This window comes from Charadrius vociferus, unplaced genomic scaffold, assembly GCF_000708025.1.
Source record: "Charadrius vociferus isolate BGI_N301 unplaced genomic scaffold, ASM70802v2 scaffold190, whole genome shotgun sequence".
Taxonomy (NCBI): Eukaryota; Metazoa; Chordata; class Aves; order Charadriiformes; family Charadriidae; genus Charadrius; species Charadrius vociferus.
Window position 1 is genome coordinate 119614 of NW_009646608.1, and position 20885 is coordinate 140498.

At 39.7% G+C, this 20885-nt stretch overlaps 1 protein-coding gene across 1 annotated transcript in view; it reads right to left on the reverse strand.

Moving 5' to 3' along the window:
* The window catches only part of MAP2K5 (mitogen-activated protein kinase kinase 5), a 131997-nt gene extending 111536 nt beyond the window's left edge, over positions 1-20461 (reverse strand). Inside the window, exons 1-6 of the mRNA XM_009886771.1 lie at positions 20419-20461; positions 14974-15041; positions 10090-10159; positions 6433-6473; positions 5637-5704; positions 2849-2897 (exon numbers count right to left, since the gene is read on the reverse strand). Of these exons, the coding sequence (XP_009885073.1) occupies positions 2849-2897; positions 5637-5704; positions 6433-6473; positions 10090-10159; positions 14974-14994 (249 nt within the window). The 5' untranslated portion in view covers positions 14995-15041; positions 20419-20461. The remainder of the gene's footprint in view (positions 1-2848; positions 2898-5636; positions 5705-6432; positions 6474-10089; positions 10160-14973; positions 15042-20418) is intronic.
* Between the last annotated feature and the right edge of the window lie 424 nt (positions 20462-20885).

Consider the following 20885-nt stretch of genomic DNA (forward strand, 5'->3'; position numbering starts at 1 on the left):
GTGTATTCTCCTTTCTCCTGCTTTTTGCGAACTGGTAGGGGAGAGTATTTTCTTCATGCCATTCCCTAGAAGCCAGAGACAGGACTGCGATGCTGCGCTGCTTGCGCCCGCCGCCAGCCCAGCACCAGTCCTCATCTCCCTGCACAAAGAGCACCCAGAAACGCAGGGTGAAATCGGAAGACCGGGGTGGAGAGAGTATCTGCCAGCAACGGATAGAGAGATAAAGTGTGATTTACTGGCTCAAATAAAGATGCCAAAAACATGTGGCGATTTATTTATTTTACGGGGAAAACTGGATTCTCAATCATAAAATGATAACATAATAACAATGAACTCGACGGTAAGGACTGGAATATTAAACCTGCAAAACCAAGTTTGATTGGATGCCAATATTAAGAGAATTAATGAATAAGCGAAACAGACTTCAATTACGGATCAGCAAACAAAACATCCCTTGCTTATACCTGCTGCTTTTGAAAGAAATCAGAGTCTCTCTCTTGTAAATCATTAAAAACAAAATGGTCAATTAATCCTTATTTTATATGTAGAGGTCTGACAGAAGCAAAGTCCTATAGCCATACCTTTGCTTTACGAATCGAAGCAATAATGGTTTCAGAAAGCAGTCACACTCTATGAGCAGACAATTGAAGAGATTTAGTAAATCCCACTTTATAGAGCAGAGACTAATCGGAAAACACAAGCCAGTCAAATGTTTCTTATGAACTGTTGACACTATATCAATGCTGAATCAATTGGTGGCATTTACTCTGAGTGACAGAAAAGAAATAAATATTTATATCGCATCACCTATATCAATGAACCTAGGCAGAAAGCTATTTCTAACCTGTCAATATTTGATTATGTTGAAGAATCATGTCCCCTTCTTTTAATGATTAATATGAATTCCTTATTAAACCTAAATGGAAACTACTAGAGGAATATCATTATGCATGCCTGAAAGCATAAACTGCCAAAAAAATAATAAAAAATAATAACCCAAGCCATATTTAAGTAATGATAAGTGCGACTTAATCCCCCAAAAGGGGGAAAAGTTAAAGTTACAACTAGAAACCTATTTCCAGTTACGGATCTGTGACCAAATTTTGCAGAACAGAATGCTGCAGTAACAAACAGCATTTTCTCTTGACAGAAAGCAGTGTAATTCCTATCAGCCTAGGGTGAATAAAAGGTAGCATTAAAACTTATCTTGAATTTTCTCTTTTTTTAAATGGTTTTTAAGTAACATTTTTACTATCATAATAAGAATTTTGGTTTCTTTATCTCTTTCTAAAATTCTATTACACAGGAAAGAAATCTGTAACAATCTATTGCAGGGGACACAAAATACTGATTTCTATTACTTAGAACAAATGCAGCTTATGGACTCAATCACAAAAAGATGGCTTCTCACGTTCAGTAATTCTACCTTTTAAAAAAGTTAGTAATATCGGGATAATTATCAGTTTCATTTTAAAACTTCAGAAGCATGCTGCTGGTACTTACATAATTTTACGTTATCCAAAGAAATACATTGTTCAGCTCTAATTTTGAAGCATTAACAAATCTACCTGGCAGGAATCTGTGAATATTAAACTGTGCCTGCACGTAAGGAATGCTGACAAGCTTAAAAATACATTTCCAAGCTGTATTCAAAGGATTCAGTGCCAAATAGGCAAGGCTGCAATACTGGGCTGTTCAACTCACGTTTTAGAGGGGCACTCTCATCTATTAGACCACAACGTTACAGGTGATACTGAAGGACAAGCACGAAGACCAGCCTTTATCTTCTTGACACGCTCAACTACAACTACTTGATTCATGAAATGCCAATGAGGCTTGGAGAGGTCATTGTGTGAAGGCACTGAATACGCATCTGAGATAATTAAGATTTCAGCCTTCGAAACATGGAGGGGAAGTGAACAGCAGTTAAGAAAATCAATAAGAGTCTTTTATTTGCAGTGACACAGATGTCTCAGTCAATAGAGCCTAATAGGCAAGCTTGATCGCAATGGACAGGTGCCTGCCTCCAAGGCTATCAAAGGGCTTTCACTATGACAAACATTAAAACATATTTATGTTGCTGCTGAAGAATCCGGGATTCTTTTAAGGGAGTTTAATTTAACGGTGTATATTTAATGTCATTACACTACTGCAAGCCTGCCCGTATGTTCAGCTCAAAATGGGTAAGAAATGATTGCTCCGTATGTCCAGGACATCCACTTGTCCATCAATTGTTCCATTAAACCTTTCACTTCTGGCTGCCAGAATGTGAATGCCTGGAACAGGATGAGAGAGTAACAAGGCAGCTTTCTACAACTTTGAGGTTGTGGGGTTTTTTTTGTTTAGTTTGTTGGGTTTTGGTTTGGGTTTTGTTTTTTTTGTTGTTGTTTTTGTTTTTAAGAAGCTACAACATAAGGTGATTCCAAATAGTACAGAGCAGTTCCTTGCAAGAACCTGCTAAATATTTAAGTATCTACTGCTCTGAAAAATACGAAGGTCATTCTAACTGAGCAGTTGACTTAGTTATTCAAAATTGATTAACTTTCTTCCCTGAAATTGTGGCAGCAGCGCAACATGTGTGAGGTACTTCAATCTATTCGGAGCTAAATCTGATTAGCACGTTTTGAGAAATGGGAAGCAAATTGCTATGCCAATCAAAGTAAATCGGGACACATAACTCATTCATATCATGAAGGTTTTCATGGTCCCTCCAGTTCTGTATTAAAAGAACACATTACAACTAAATGAGCAGTAAGCATCTCTCCACCTATTTGTGGTATGCCAATCACCGCAGTATTAGGCAGTAACGAGACGCGCGTGTAGCTAAGACTCAATTCAGTGCACCTACCTGGCCATTTGCAAGTATTTTCTTCAGCTCTGCAGAAGACTTTTTTAAGCTGAAAAAATAAGAGGCAATTATTTTTAATGACTGTGCCATTTCACTCTATAAACTGAAGCGAAACCATAAGAAACAACACGCCAGCAAGTCAAGTTCGTGGTGGCATATTCTGAATACATTTAACTTTAGCAATGCTGACTGACGTCCAGTATAGCTCCTCCTCAAACTGCAGGCAGCAGAAATGGAGAAGCAATGAACGTTTAAGAAAATCAATACAATTTTCACCTTTACAAACTAGTTTTTTTAGATACCTGACTATACTACCCTTTGAGATACAACCTATTGTTTGTCAGCTCAAAGAAAAACAAAAAAGAGATACCCTCACACAGCAGGCATTTAAAAAAAACCAGGAAAATAAGGTTCACACCTAGTTTTCACGTGCCTTATCTTGCTTTAAAGCCCCTTAAGGTGTTATCCCTCAACAATCTCTACAGATCTGCAGCAGAAGGGTGCGCTGTCAATGATGCCCCACTACCTCAACTGACCACAGGTCGGAGCACGGTGAGCAGGTGAGTACAACTCCTGATTTAGGCATCTCGGGGACATGCCTAAATTGAAGGGAATGAGTCCAGACTGCCATGCGCACCCATCCCAGGTCAACTTGCTGCAGCAGTCCCCGTGCTTCTTCAGGAGAACCCACTCCTGTGTCAGTAGCCTTACATTAGGCAAAAAGACCCATGTTCTTTTTTTCTAGTAAGGGAACTCGAGCATACCACAACTATCAGCTCGGCGTGTTTTGCAGGTAAAACTATGAATGGCTTTAAACTACTTCCACCTGCTCGCAAAATACGGCTGCACCTCCTTTCCTGACAAACTCTGCTCCCGGTACGTTCAACACAACAAACTGCCTGGGTGGAAGTACGTCTGCAAAACTTAATCTCAAAGCGACATTCTGCTCTTATTACTGAAGTTAAAAAAAAGAAAAAAGTACAAAATAATATATTCTTGAAAGGCATGTGCACGTGTCTTGATCACAGATCATTATTAACAAGAACAGTGAAAACACAGATTTCCTATTTGGTGGCTTTGTTCTTTAATAGGCCTCTTGTTCCCACGACTACTTTAAAGAAAAATTAAGTTTTCCAAGGAAACATAAGTTGATCTTGTCATCTTTCATGACTAACAATTTGTGAACATGAAACAAAGAGAGACTTTCAATTACTTCAAAAACAAAACTCATAGTGCAGAAGGTTTCGGAAAAGGAATGGCAATTAACCACCAAATAAGGTGACAAGAATCTTCTAGAAGCCTCATTTTCAATGCACTTTAAGAACAAGCTCAAAGTACAGGAAGTACTGAAAGCCAAAGCACAACGGCGACAGAAAGCAGCTTTTTTTAGTTCAGTGGCATGATAGATGGGGAGGAGGACTGCAGTTTATAAAGACATTCAGATTAATTTTCCTTGAAGAGTCTTGGATAGGATCTTCCCCATTGCACACAGAGCAAATCCTCCCCAAGGCACGGGGGCAAACCTCGCCAGAGGAGACCCACACAGGGTATTGGCTTTCTTTTTTTATCCCTACAATTAGCAAAGCCGCTAAAGGGAAAAATCAAAACTGGTTTTAGTGGTACTTGAATGGGGCTACCCACTGTATTGCAACTCCAGCACCGCTGCCAGCCACGTGGGGTGGCATCCTCCTCATCAAGGGGTAACCGCATCCCATCACTCCCGCCACGCAGAGACGGGGTTTGCGGGACAGTCCCACCACTGCAGCGGTGTCTGCCAGAACGGGTATCGACACTTCACCGACTGAACACGCTTAATGCAGTATGACTGTGTCTTTGATCATGTTCATCTCTGTCAATTATTTTTCAAAATGCACTCGGAGAGAAAAGGGAGCAGCATGCTGATGCACGGATAAATGTAATGTTATACGCTTATTAGAATAATAGAAGAATTTAGGTTGAAAGGGACCTCTAGAGATTTCTATTCCCACATTTCAAATATGCTCGTATACGAAGAAGATGGAGCCAGACTTTCCTTACTTCCTTTTAAGAACACACAAGGGGGTTTTGTGGGTTTTTTGTTTGTGTGTTTTAACATAAGTATTGAGTATAATGACTTCCCATAACAACTCATATAATGAAAGGGAGTTTATGCTCCAGTATTTAAAAACAGATCTCTAGGAAAAAAGAGTAAGAGTTCTCTTGCTTTTTAAGATCTTAATACGGGTTTTGAAATTAGGACTGGAATCTCAAAAAAAAAAAAAAAAAAAAAAAAAAAAGCGAGATGGACTCCAAAACTTTGCTGAAACTGCATGAAACAGGGCACCTAAGCTGTTCAGATTTTTCAAAAATTGTTTCCCATAATAATAAACTTACAGAAATGGGTATCAAATTTTGAAATCAAAGAATCCTGGAATGAGATAAGCAATGAAGACCTGAACATGCAGATCTTGCAACAGACAGTGATTATTAGATCAACTGAAACAAATTAGCTTACCCATAAAGAGTATTTCAATGCTTTATAAAGGACAAAGCCACCCAAAATACCCAGCAAAGACTTTTTTTTTTTGGCAGAAAATACTTCTCCTGAAGAACCAGCAGCACGCGTCTACCAAGATCCACGGCTCAAGGTAATTTTGTCTGCCCCGCTTCACTCCCGCACACCCAGTAGTCATATTGAAAAAGTTATCCAACATCAAGCTTATCGTTGGTAACTGCCACGCACAAGGTTCCATTTTGTTTTAATGCAAGAAAACAAAACAAAACATATGCTCCCGTTCTTGACTCTTACCTATTGCTTGGAAGGGAATCCGAGACTGCCGAACTGCTATTATTAGCAGACCCGGCTCGCGTATTTACCTGCAGGCAGGGAAAGGATCTTTATCAGTCGTTTGTGTTCAGAGGACACTATTCTAATTAACCTGTAATTTGCCACGAATTTCTCATTTCACTATGAAGGTTAATTAGCTTGTTGCTAGGCATGCCGATGGTTGAGGTCTCGCCTGTATGTAGGTTAGCAGGCTATATAATTCACGGACTGCAATACAGACTATCTTCACATCTTAAACACTTAGTTAAGTAATACGGAAAAAGAGATGATATGTCCACCATTTGTTATCATTTTAAAAACTAAACAATCATTTAATACATTTGTAGTCTTCTGCATTTCAAAATGGGTACAATTACAGAAGCGATAAGCATACCTGAATGAACCTAACAGAATTTCACTGCAGTGCCTTCCACGCTTAGATAAATTACTGAAATCAAATGAATACGGTGAGGCTTTTTAAAATCTTTGAAGTAGTAGTAGACATTATCTGATAAACTGAACATTAAGATTTAGCAACCTTATTGACAGAGGTTAAAAACAAGAAAGGCAATTCCATTTTTAATAAAACTGTATATATAGATATCACAGCCAACACCCAGCAGATGAATCCTTCTCCCACCCTCACAAAAAAGAAAAAAATAAAAAAAATCTGCTTGTCAGAGCTCAAGAAAGTGCAGTTTTATTTGACATTTCAATAAGTGGAACACAGCATTACAAATCCATCTAACTTTACTGAAACAATTATTGAAATTCGTACCTTCAGGCCATGTATGTTCCGTTTCCCAGGAGGCTTGCAGGCTGAAACAGTAATTGACTAAATTGTAGAACACATCAGGGCCATTTACAAATTTGCTCAAAATGAATCTTTTAAAAAGAAATGAGGGTGACACCAAAATTAGCAGAGAGAAATGATTGAAAAGTGCCTCACAAGACCCAGAGTGGGAATTATGAACCAGGATTTTTAACTTGCAGGAGTGAGCATTTATAAATGCTAAGAGCTTTCTGACACCATGTAATATAAATTCTAATTTCTGCTTAAAACACATCAAAATCAAGACAACTGTTGGCTTAAATTATCAGATTCTTTTTGTAATTCAAATTAAAATCAATATCTTATGTCACCGTATTTTCACATGCTGCATTTTTTCTGGCATTTAACAGAAATATTTGCAAGATGTATTTTAAAGGAATCAGCTGCCACACATCATGAATTAGTCATGTTGTCAAATGCAGACAGTTTGTTTTAAACGTGGAAAAAACATGTCAGGGGCAACAGCAGTGACTCTCAAGAAAGCAAATACTGGATAAATGCAACACAAAATGCCACATTTTGGACACAGATGTACAAATGTGGCATCTTATTATGATGTCTAGGTTTAGAGAGGGACATGCTGCTGGAGGAGAAAGCATTCTCCTAAAGTCTCTCGAACTACATATTGCCTTGTTCTTCCATTCGGTGAATGTGCTTTTGTCAAATGTTAAAGCCACAAAGGCTCCCAGCTACATGTTACAGACAGTTCCCATTTTAAAACTACAGTGCCCTACAAATTGTATGTTAAAGGGCCTGTCACTTTTGATTGATTGTCTGAGGAGGGATGAATTTGATTTTTCTCTTTCTCTGATGCACATGCATTTCCCTTCAATTTTTGACAGCAGGAAACAGAACTATTTATTAGTCAGAAGGACACAGATGATAGTTATTAAACACATCAGTTAGGGCCACGCCGTGTGCCTTTAAATGACATTAGGATGTGCATCTTTAAGAAGAAAAATATTATCACACTGGGCATAAAAAACCCACTAGAAAACAATAAACTATTCTAAAATACATATAAGCATATTGTATTTTTTCCCAATAGATTGAAATCAACATTTTGAACAAGATATTAAAAGAACACTATTTTTATTATATGTATTTGAATGGTATATTCACCTTGCATTTCACAATGGTATATTCACCTTGCATTCCACAGATGGTATATATACAACATAGACAGGATATGTGTGTGTGTATGCACACATGCTCTTGTTTATGTACATGCATACACAGAGGTATATTTTCAGTATGAAAAAAGAACTCTGGCTCTTACTACGCAGACAGCAACAATGCATTTTTTTTTTTTTTTTTAAAATCAGACAAAATATCATTTTCTTCCCCTGAAGGACCTTTACAGCATCAAATGGATACAGCACAGCCAAGGTAATGCAGGATGGCACACAGACATTTACTAGTGGCAGGCTTTATGGAAGACACCAGTTTTTGGACGCTGACTGGAGACAGGAACTGGGAGGTGTCCTCAAAAGTAAAAGGCAGAAAAGGACTCAAAGGAAGATTAGGCTTGCAAAATAAGCTCTTAAAAAGGGAGAGCCTTCAATTACAGGCAGAAAAGCTGCACGTTACTGATGGGGCTTTAAACTGCAGTATATAGAGAGACATGGCCAAAAGGGCATGAAAGCAAAGTGCTTGTGCTCACAAAATTTGGGATGTTCATTAGAGAGGCAGGACAAGAAGACAGGAAAAAAAATGCAGGAAAGAGCATTTTGTGTGATGCTGCAGAAAAGCAGCAGCAGAACTTGGAGGGAGTCTGGGTACGCAGGGAGAGCTTTAAATCTGTAACCTAAAAAGAATAGATGCGTTAAGAAGGTGATTTGGAAAGCTGAAGCAGCACCTCAGCTCTGAAGCAATTTAGAGTAAATGGTATGCCACCTACGAGGACATACGAGCAGACACGCGTGTAGCTGAGCCAATGGTGAAAATGTGGAGCTAATACACGGGGACTGTATCCTCAGCAGCACGGAGGTGAATTCTGAATCTGTACAGTCAAAGATTAGAAAAGGGAAACAGCAGCAGGGGTAGGAATCTACTTGGCTGGTTCTTCAGGAACAACCCAAAAGGAGAATCCACAAGGTGGTTAAGCCTGATTGATAACGTCAAAACATCCCTTTAAACACTCAGGCACGCCAGCTACTGAGCACCTCCTGTCACAACTGCCTTGAACTGTTTGCTTAAGGGGAAATACATCTAATTGCCTTGCGTTTCCAAGAAGGGTTTCCCCACCTACCAGGATCACCCACTACATCAGTTTCTCCAAGCCCCGTGAAAGCCCAGCATTTTATTTCTTGCAAGCAGTGGCCGGTGGCTTTAGACAGAGTGTGCGTCAGTAATTAAATGGCCTTCTACAGAAAGAGGGTCAGGAGAAAGGTGGAGACCCTCACATCTCAGCCTGGGAAGCGGCAGAAGATAGCTCACCTCTTCAGAGCTGCCCTCCTACTCCTCTGGGGAGAACACATCACCTCAACAGCTGATTGCTCTGGAGTCCTGCAGCCCAAATATCTGGGGGTCCCCCGCTCTCGATCAGACCCTGCTAGCCTGAGCCATAAAACCCATAATCTCCGTATTCCCCTTGAATTCCAGTCTCTTTTCTGTAGGAGCGTACTAAACTACCAGGAAACTCAGCCTCCTTTTGAGACCTTATTAGCATGTGTTTGAGAAGACTGTTGGTTAATTGCCCAATTCAAACTTCAGAGAGTTGTAAGTAATGGAAGTCGAGAATGTTTAATTGGGAAACTCATAGTATGATTATTTGTATAATATCAGTTAAGTGAGAAGAGTTTAATTTTTAATTATTTCAATTAATTTATTGCTGGGAGATTTACTTGGAGAATTTAAACCTTATCCGTTTCATCAATTAAGAATCAGAGATTCAAAGACTGGATAGTGAGAGCATCTGAATGAATCAGCAGAATTATGCAATGTATTAGTCTTTTTTTAACTATTATTTGAGTTCAGAGAGCACAGTCCATTCCCAAAAACCTAACTAGCTGCCTACGGATTTTTGTTCAGGATGTAGATGACCTATTTTTTAATTGCCTCAGCCCACATAATTGATTACATCTTTCCCTGTTCAGGCGAACTATTAAAGTACTTGTGATCATTTTGATACCACTGCTAAGTGCCCAAATCTCAAATAAAATATGTCACAGATAGAGATTCTGTGACAGACACGTTCCCGTTTTCAAAATGAACAATGACAGTCACATTCCCCAAGTCTGTTGGGCTGATTAATGATATTAGAAGGTCTTAACCAAGCCCAATTTTCGTAAGTATCCAAAACTTAACTTATTCATCTGCTTTGGTTTGAATACATGCAGAACCATCACCAATGAGTTTTTTAAATGTACATAAATACGTACTATGCAAACTGAATCTTGTTAGTCTAATTTACTCCAGTAAATTAGCTATTTTATATGCAATAAATGTAGTTTTCTCTACACTCCCTACAATAATGAATTCTTCTATCCAAATTAAGGGGTAAACATCATGTTATGTGCATTTAAAATTCCCAAAAACATAACTGTTGATGAAACAGTTTACTGATATCATCATTGTTGATTAGAATTTGTTAAGCATTACCTCTTGGATATATCTGTAGAGGCTCTATTAATTGTCCATTTACTTGCTGTTCCATTACAGTGGAGTAATACTGCAAAGAGATTAAAGAAAGAGATTACTCAGTAGTGTATGAATAGCAGTAAGAGCATTTATGGACTGTTTAATTCAATGTTTTTTGGGTTGGTTTTTTTTTTTGTTTGTTTGTTTGTTTTTAAATTGCCATAGTACGTATCAGCCTTTAGAATGCTTTCTTACCGTTTGCAACGTTCACACAACGAAGTGGCACGGGAGGAACATCGGGAAGGGGCTGCGGTGCCCAGCACAGTACTGACTCCAGCACAGGGAGTTGTTATTGGCTCAGCTAAGCAAGTTTCAAGCCCACCTGAAACCTGGGAATGCTTCAGAAGACTGAGCAAATGAAACATTTGCAGCAAACACAGCATTTGCCACACCTGGAGATGCCGGGAAAAGCACTCAAATGTGGAAACAAAGAAATGCTGTAGATACAGTCAAAAACTGCGCAATTAGGAAAACTCCAAGGGAGAAAAGAGTCTGGAAACTCTCCAAGAATTGGCAGCGGTGAAGCGCACTAAGGGCAGTTGGGGCTACATCCCACGTAAGCGGAGATCTCGTCATTCCCTTAGCATACAAATTTAATGCACAGTAGGGTATGCAAAACACTGTTACTAGAAAACCACTGCAGACATACTGAGACCTTGTACCACGGCACCTGGACTCTACAGGGACTGCTGGGAGTGATCTGGGGGGAAAGTTTATGAATAAAGAAAGGCCGAGAATGGACAAAAAGGGAGATAAAAGCATCCGAGAACATCAAGACCCAGGAAGACAGAAAATATCTCATGTGGTATAAGGAAGCCTGAGAAGTGGCAGAGAAGATGAAGGGCAGAATTAAATCAAGGAGTAAACATTTGGATTTAATAAACTGAAATCTTTATTAGCCTTTCATAATTGACCCTCACTCCTGAGGAGAGGTAAACACTCACCAGAAAGGACATTTAACATTACAATCCTGGGGCAGGAGATAGACCTTACTGTCTACAACCCACACATCTCTCATCACAGCGTGTTAAATATTGAAAGCACATCACAAGCATGTTTCTTCTGCAATCGCCGAACATCTTTGAAGCAAAGACGCTGGCTGTTGGCCAGATCTTCATGGCATAAATCAGTGTAGCTCCACTGACTTTCATGCTAATTCTCACCAGCCGAGTGTGGTCTAAGACTTCAGCATGTCACTGTTACCAGTGTTTTGTGACACTATTACTCAAACTGGCAAGAATGGATGTTATCAAGAAAAAAATTGTAAGTCTCTATGAAATCAAATGCATGCATGTCACTTACACCATTGGTTTCCCATAACGCAAACATTTTTCACTTGTGCAATTTAAAAAAGACATAAGTTAATAAACTGCCTAATGTTACACAATATTTTTCTTTCCTCTTACAATGGGATTAAACATGTGAGCTATAGTAAGCAAATGTTAGATGGACACCAAAGTCAATTTATACGCAGAAGTTTTTCAGTGCGTCTGTTTTTTTCACGTTCACATCAAGAAACAGGAAGAAATTACCTTTTTGTGAAAAAACTGTTATGAAGAAAATCGCTGAGGGTTTAAGGATGAGTCCCGTCCCACCTCCTGTGCGCACATCTAGTGCAACACCTGCTGCTAAAAGCACTTCCCTCATTGAAAACTCACCACAAGATTTTTAAAGGGGGGCACTTCATTCATATTAGTGTACAAACATATAAATCCACATCTTAAATAACCGTGTGATGCGTGCTTTCGCTGTGCTTCTACAGAGCAAAGCTATTCATTACAAAAGCCCACTTTTGAAATGATCAAGAGGTTTTTCAGGAGTCAAGACTACCCCATAGACTTATTTTGTATCAGGGGGGTCATGAATAACATGCCAAATCCTCCCCCACATCCCCATATCCCTTCATAAAAATGTGTCACCAGTACCTAATAGTTATGGAGCTGTGAAAGAATCTCCTGCTCCACTGGGGGCCAAAACTGCTTAAGAAAAACAAACTTTTTTATTATCAATTTGCTAGTGGCATTCTATGACCTGAAGACACGTATATGCACAGTATAAACATTTATTACATACTCTCTAGAATAATAAACTAAAATAATCATACACGAGACTGTTTCCTACAATAAAAAAATAGGGTGGGAGAGAGAGAAAAAACCATGGCCCTCTCCATTACTCAAACAGTGATGACAAGTAAATGAAATATCAATCATGTAAGCTGTCAACCTTTTGGGACAGCAATAACTGTTAACAAGTAGTCTGGAAAAATTGTCTGAAAATGACTTGTCCTCCACACGTGAGCATTTGAGGTTTCCATGGAAAATTAAGATGCCAGTGGCTATTTGGAACATTGTTCAGGTATTCTTTTTAATGGAAAATTTGCCAGTTATTGATCCAGAGCATGTACCCCTTGCTTTCAGAAAGCTGCAAGCAACTTTCCAATCAGTGGCTGTCAAAAAAATTACTGCCTTTTTATACTGATACAAGACAACGGCTAAAGTGCAACTCCACTGCTACTCAATGTCTGTCTTTAATTAACCGCAATGCACAACAGAAAAATAATTTTATTTACCATTCCACAATATTTGCATAATGCTAAGTATTTCTGCATACCCTTAAATAATTCCAGAACTGCCTGAAATAACTTATTGTCAAGTTCAGAAACCAAAGAACCAAAAGGTAAGAGGTGATGCATGATTCAAAACATCTTCCCCAATTGTAGCGTAATACCTGCGTGGAAGAGATCTGTATTCTTAGGGAATTGGTTTTTTTGTTCTTAAACTGAAAGAAAACCCTTCACTTTGGTTTTGGAGAATACCAGGAGAACTGGAGACAAACTGCACCATGTCAAAATTCCTAGAAATAGGAGCTGTTCAATCCTCCAAGTATTTGTTGCAGGACTCATAATACTCAAAAATGAGTATTTTTCTTCCCCAGTATATTCTTTAAGATTACAGTAGATTCATTCCTTTACTTATAGGCTAAGAACATTTTTTTTTTTCTTATAAACATATCCCAAAATGACACCTACAGGATGTTAGAAAGTTAAATCATCAATGCAACACAAATAGAAAACTAGTTTAGAACTGAAGGGAAAATTTTCAGAGAAGAAAAGCTGCTGAAGCAGAAAGAAGTCATTTACAGACATCCCATAATTTTTAAGGGAAAGCAGAGAGTTGAGCAATCATAACTCTAATGTACTGAAACTTTAACAGTAAGCTTGGAAGCATAGCAAAAAGATGACCTTACAAAGGCATGATTAATCTTAAGCCTGTGCCAGGAAAATTCAAGTTTTCTAGTTTAACAGCAAAAATGGCAGACATTGCATAAGGCAAATTGAGAGACACAAGGAATTCCAGTGGGGAGGCATCAGCAGTGATCTCGTTATATGAAACGAAACAAAAAAACCAACCCACCAAACAAGCACAAAACCCCCTTGACTACAGCAAGACTTTTCTTTCTTTCACACAGCTGTCTTATGTTCTTCAACATCAAACCTGTAATACAACTGTTTCACCACCTCTGGAAAGAAAACTGCACATGAGAGGGGCTTATTTAATAAATCCCTTGAGTTTCACAGATATCAATCACCAGCATCTGGAACCCGCACTTCTTTCCCCCCAGGATTAAGTCATAGGCAACGACTAAGGTCTCTCTGAACCAGGGTCTCCTAAGAGACCTCCAGGTGACCAACATCCAGCCCAGCATTCGCGAGAGAAGAACGCTGGGCTGCAGAAATAGTGCAGTCTCTGCAGATATCAAAAGGATCAGAATTTCGCTGAGGAAGCCTTCCTGGAGCCTGGAAAAGATGAGCCTCCTTCATAGGAAACATCAATAGTTTGATGTGTTAACTTCCCAACAGCGAATCTACTTCATTTCTCCAAACGCTAGAGAATGTGTGCCCAAGAGCGACCCATTAAGCAGTGACTTAGGCAAGACGTAGGTGATCCAAGCACGTCCCTGCTCTGCTTCCTCCACTACGGGGAACCAGAGAGGAGGAAGACTACACAGAACCAAGCCATGAAGTCCCACCAAAAGCACCTACAACTCGTACAAAACAGGGCTTGTTTCCGCTAAGTTCCCAGCTAAGACCATTAGCATAGCAAGAGGTGCACTGTATAAGGAACCGGCATTCCATCTGGCTTAGAGAAAAAATACCCATTTCTTATTTTCTTGCTTATCAATTTCATTTGAAAGGAAGCAAATGATTTTTTTTTCACTTATATCTGCAACATGAAAGACACACTGAAGCTACATTCAAATTAGTTTGTTTCAATAAGTAACCGCATACTTTATTTCTGTAGACAGATTTTATATTTATAGGTACCTAGACAGAGGTTTTACACACATCTATGTATATAAAGGCACACACAGACACACATATATCTCACACTAAAAAACAGAAAATACGTCTTTAAATCCTCTATGAATATTGAGCCTGCAGCTACAATGAAACTCTTCCGTTAGGAGGGGTGAAACAGTCTCCAGATGAAAGTAGATTTTGAAAAATTTTTAGAGCCCAGGGGTTCATTTTTAATGAGCCGTTACTTTAAGTACTGCATAAAAAATACAAGAAATTGATAGTCCATTTAGCCTGCACTATACCTAATGCAAAAGTCATTAAGATGCATTATTCTTAATGTTTATGATATGATCAGTAAGTGTACAAGTCTTTTTTTTTTTTTTAAAAAAGTCAAGCATGTCCATGTATCTCATGTCATAGTTTTTAAACACCTAGACTTAATACAGGAATATTGTAGTGTGAACACTGCAGCTTACGTTAACACTTTGATACAAGCAAAATACAAACTGACAAACGTGGAAAATACCAGCATTTGTTATACCTACATAGGACAGCATGGCTTTCATTTCTTCATCGCTTCTGACAGTAATCCGATCACCATCCTCATCTTCATCTAACAAAGAAATGTATTACATTCGTGAACAATGGAAGAAGGATATTTATAATTTTAATATTTAAGTTTCTTTACCTGGGCTTTTACAAGCAAATAAAAATAAGAAGAAAGTGTAATGCAACTACACAGGTAACAGGTACTCTGGAATGATAATGTATGACGACTCCAAACACTAATTAACAAAGACTACAATAACATCTAAAACAGGGGCACAACCAAAAAGCTCAAAATTATGTCCTCAACAGTTCTTCTACTGCCAGAGCTTCTCCAGAAGCGGAGAACCTTACACATGCTGTAACACTCCCCGCTGAAACCCATCAAGGTATTCTTTTGACACAGCAAACAGAAAGTAAAGTTTCTGAATGTGCTTTGATCCTCCCAGATAGAGTTGTTTTGGCAATTTCTTTCATCAGAATTACTAGAAATTAAAAAAATAATAATAAATCAATTGTTTTCTTCCCACTAACACCTTCTGGTCTTACTGTCACCCTACCTCAACTCACCTGCTCTGTGTCAAGTTCCTCCCACCCCTCTGCCCCATCCCTGTTACAAATGCCCGGGCAGCTCTGCTTCTTCACGACACTGCAATGCCAACTTAAAAACGGTAACCTACAAGCGGACACAAAACCGCAATATTTATAAAGGGAGATTTAGACAAAGGCAGAAGTTTGTGAACAAGCAAGACCAGCCTGTGTCTTTGCTCCTCGTGCAACTGGGGGCACGGAGGTGGCAGGAGGCACGAGCAGCACTAACTACCAGGCAATCGCGGTTGCGTGATGATGGCTCAGGCACGGCCGCAAACACGCAGACACGGCACTTCTGACCTGAGGAAAGAGGTTGCTGTAGAAAGAGAACCAGAGGAAAGGCAGCAAGATTCAGAAAGGCTCCAGCAGAGCAAGGCATTCGGAAAGAGTTATTAATATGAAGATCTGAAGGAGAAATAAGCTTTCCAAAGACATATGGCGGGATTCAGCAGGTGCAGGTTTACCAGGGGGCTCAATCCCCGCCATTAGCACCAGCTGGTGCAACAACACGCTCCAGTGTCACACGCGGCAGTTGCTGAGGCACCCGTGCAGCTCCTCCACCGCTATGGGAGCCGTGTCCATCCCCTGCGGCTCTTCCACCGCCAGGTTCCCCCCCCCGCCGCCTCTCCCCCGGCTAGGGGCGCCGTGTCCACCCCGTGCAGCTCCTGCCCCCCGACGGGAGCCGTGCCCACCCCGTGCAGCTCCTGCCCCGGCCCTCACGAAGAGCTCGTACACTTTGACCGACAGGAGAGCTGCACCACTCGCCAGAGGAACGGAACAGAGCCCTCCCCTCCAAATCAGTTACAAAACGTTAATTTATTTTTATTGCTCTAGCTTTGGGGGAGAACGGAAGGGCTAATGATCTGTCTCCATTTTTTGCCTGCTGCAATTTAAACATCTTCTTAGATACTTATAAAAAAACCAAAAAAGACAAAGAAAAAAATGCCAACAAAGTACATTGGTGCATAGCCCAGTTTTACATCTGTTTTTTGCCTTTGGACAGGGAGCTCTTTGAAAATAAAACAACAAAACATCCAACTGATACCAAAGAATGGCTGACAAATTCACATGCCTTTTTTGGCCAGAAAACATCTACTGTGGGGAATCTCAAACGCACGAGCCCATTTGAGTCAGGATATTTAAAAGGCCCGAGACACCCACCTCTTCCTGAAAGCTGATGGGGCTCGGTGTGTCAGGACATGTCCATGCACACGAGGACAGAAAGACCAGAACAATTCTGCCCATACTCCCAGTTGCAAGCCAGCTGGTCTCAAAGCCGTATGGTTGCAAAGGGAAAGCACTCTGCCCGAGCTAATGAGCACCAGGAAATCAAGGAGCAACATACATACCGCATTCCGAACACCTGTGAAACACCAAAGGGTGAGGAGGTGGAGATGAGTGAGTGCATGTTTGCTCCTGACCAGCTCAGGATGCGAGCAGAGGCTGGGGAAGTCTGTCTGTCTGTCTCCATCTCTACAGACATACTCTGATAGGCGTGCTCTCTGCAATCACAGCCCCTGACTGTTCCAGGAGCATTAAAAAGTGCCATTATGTCCCTGGATGAAAACTCACTCTTGCTCGTAGTTTTGCAAAGAATCTGGGAACAGACCTGAATCAACAAATTAAAATTACCCGAGAAAAAGACTTTGTTCATTTTGCCTCTGAAAACCCAGCAGGTAATTCTGAGGCTACATAACAACAAACCAATGCAGAAGAGGGAGCAAAACAAGAGACACATAAGAAGGAAAAAAAAAGTAACATAAAAACCTTAGAATTACACTTTAAAAATGTACTGGAAGAGAGCTATGGGACACTGGAAACACGGAAGCTGGAAGAGGAACTCAACAGCACAGCGATGTCCTACAAGCGCTTTGTCTCATGGAAATTTAACTGGTGAATTGCCAGATTGCTCAAACGACTTGTTAGGGTTACCAGCCTGCAGCGAGTCATGAATGATGAAAAGATTAAGAAGAGTTAGTGAGTTGAAACTGAATGCTTCCTTGCCTGGAAACATTTGAGGCAGAAAGGAGGAGCTGTAAAACTGCTACCTGGCCGAAACCCAAGTCCCAGTCGCAGTGTGTAACAGAGTAAGGAAGGCTGAAGAAGCAGCTGTTGGAATAGCGAACACAAGGAAGACCATGCATCAACAAGAAGGGATCAGAGTGAAATGCAGAAGAGGGGAAACATATGACAGAGACAAACAAATACATGCAGATAAAAGCTGTTAAACAAGCCTGGCCTGAGGGAACCAACTGAGCTAGGACCACCAAAAATGGGGGAAAAAAACCCAAAAAAACAAAACCCACCACGCTGGGAAACTCTTAGAGCCCACATGCAAAATGTTTACTAAAGAACGATTTAAAAAAAAAAAAAAAATAACGTTTTTCATTTCAAATTATTAGAAGATTAACTCTGAAGTTCTCAGAACTGCACAATTCCTGATAGTGGTACAAAGAGAATAAATTAAAAATGCGTTGATGAAGAGACAGAAGATGTTACCTGGCACTAAAAAAACCCAAATCTAAAATAGCCAGTCAATGCTTGTAAAGAGCAAAACCAGGAAAAAAAAAAAAAAATATTTCTCATATCTGTGCAGAGATCCTTTGCCATCCTACCATGACATTTAAGTGGGCACAGCCCAAAACCCAGCTAGATATGCCACACGGGTTCAGAAAGATTTCCAGGCTTCTCTACTTGCCTAGAGCACAGCAATACGATTTTCCAGCACATTAGGAAAGCAAAAGTAGAACCAAAAAATCCTACGTATTGGCTGGATTTTGCTAATGTCACTTAAAATGGAGGAAGAAATCCTCGCAAGATACCAAATAGAGTGCAGCAGATGGTAAACAAATATTATGAAGCAATCTTCACAAAATCTGCAGTGTGTCACAAATATACAAAATGGCAGAGTTTGGATAAAAGGATCATAACAGGCCATATGTTGTTAGCAATTTTATTTGTAGCGATGTGTAATACAATGGTGAAATCCACATAAAGGTCCAAGAGTAGGAGAAGTGCAGCCCCAGGTAGGAGCTGCAATGGATGGTACGCTGTAGATAACAATAACTAAACAAACAGTAGAAGAGCCTGCACTGGATGGCAATTATCCACATCCGAAGAAGCAATGAAGCAGGTGAGAACGAAGCTTAAGCCAGTAAAATCTAGGCATTTGATATGGAAAAAGTAACCAGAAAAATCACGCATCAATATACATAACATATTTTAGATGCCAGTTAAATGGCAGGGGAAATGGTTTTGTGCAGATGTAAATGACAGACTAGAGACATGAACTGAAAGCACAGAAGCAGATGTTAGAAGACACAACGAAATAAGTATTTCCAGGGAAGTTCTACACATGGTACCATTAATATGGGCTACTGCCCTGATTGCAGCAACTGCTACTGGTGCATGAAGTTCAAACAAAGCTAATGTGTGATGTGGGAGGTACGTAAAAAAAAAAATTAACAAATCATAAAAAAAAAAAAAGCAAGGTCTGGAGCCCGGTCTCTTTAGAAGAGTCTTGTTTTAAAAAGTAGGGCAGGAGAAATGCCGAGGCTACAGAGAAATAACACTTAAAATCTCCATTCATAGGTTTCTGGCCTTTTAGGGGGGGAAATCACAAACATATAAAAAGAAAAGCGGAAAGGTCTAAATAGTACCTGAAGGACCATAAAACAATGCTTCCTTTGATTATCTAGATGCAGAGGTATCAACAAAGCTCTAAAAAAGCAAGAAATGCTAACAGGAATACAAGGCCCTATCTTGTTCTATCTGCTCTCTCACCTTCAGCATCACTACCTTACTCATACAGCACATCTAATCCCCTCCAGCTCCTTCTTGCTATTTCATCTCTATCAAAGAAAAAACACAGAGATATGCAGAAAAAAAAAATAATTAAAAGGAAACAGCAGGAGTCCTCCTCCACTTGGAAGAAAATTCTAGCATAGAATCTTATCCCCTAAGATACAGATGTTTGACTCCCCTTTGCAGCTTCTTGCTCTCCAGATAGGACAATCCCCCAGGCATCCCTCCAGAAGTAAAAAATAAACGGGGTTCAAAGAACAAAGCTGAAATAGATATTAGCAGATATAGGACTACATCTGCGCTAACAACCACCGACAGCTTTCCTAACTCAGCAAAAGCGTAACATAACCATCTTCACGAGCTGTAAGTGCTGCTATGGACAACCCCAATGTACAGCTCGCTCAGATCCTACACCTTTTTTCCAGCTTCTCAACCAGACCCACACAGCCTTTTAGTAGTTATTGCTACAGCCCAAGTCTAACCGGTGGCATTTTCCTGCAGCCCTCCTACCTCCTCCAGGAGCTACAGCTGAATAGCTACCAAGACCTCCCATTCTCGCACAGCAGACAGAGAAGATGGTGTATTTAGCTTGAGCCCAGAAGGAAAAAAGGAAAACTAAAAACACAGCAGCCCTTCTAGCAAATAAGGAAACGTTAACTTCTAATGCTGCTATATTTTGTTCAAAATCTGTACATTGTACCATATTTCTGTAAAAGCTGTTGCTCTTTTGGTTTCTTCCAAGGGGGAATTAAAATTTTAAACTGAGACCTACAGGTACTTTATACTTTTCATTTAATTTGAGCAATACAATTGCAGTGAGAAGAGCGAGCATGGTAAGGTCATGCTGGTAATTAAAGCTATATTGTAGAAATATGCTCATTCAAGATGTGATTAAATAATAAAATATTGCTTAGTTCAGTATCATCATTAAACTTGCATTAATGCATAAATATTTAACTGTAACATATAATGAAGGTAAACACTATTTATTTTAAAAACGTCATCCCTATAAGGTGACAAAGGAGACAGTTTATACAAGTCATACTTACACTCAAATGCCGTTGTCGTTGCATCTGGCAAAACTTGACCGATGACATCCTAAAAGGTAAAGAAGAATTAGCTATATATCAAATGGGAAACGCCTGAGATGATTTAGAGTAAATCATCTTAATCACTCCCCAGCTGCAGGCTGAAGACATGAAAGACCTGCTACTTGCCTCTGCCCCAAAATTATAACTTTTTAACACACAATGCAAATCAGTACAAATCATGGTGCTCTTCTCCTTCCTCTCCACATTACCTTGAGGAAAACTGTTTTCTTTTCAAATAACTCAATCATAATCGCAAACAAGCCAGTGTTGTCTGTTCTTGCAGCCTAAAGAATCGATTTTGTCCGTAGGTGATAGAAAAACATACATTAACTCATTGAGGTAAATCATAAAATCAGAGGTTTATGAATAGCTTTTTACTTGAGAAAGCACATTTTCTCTCCCAGTCCTTCTGCTTACATCACTCC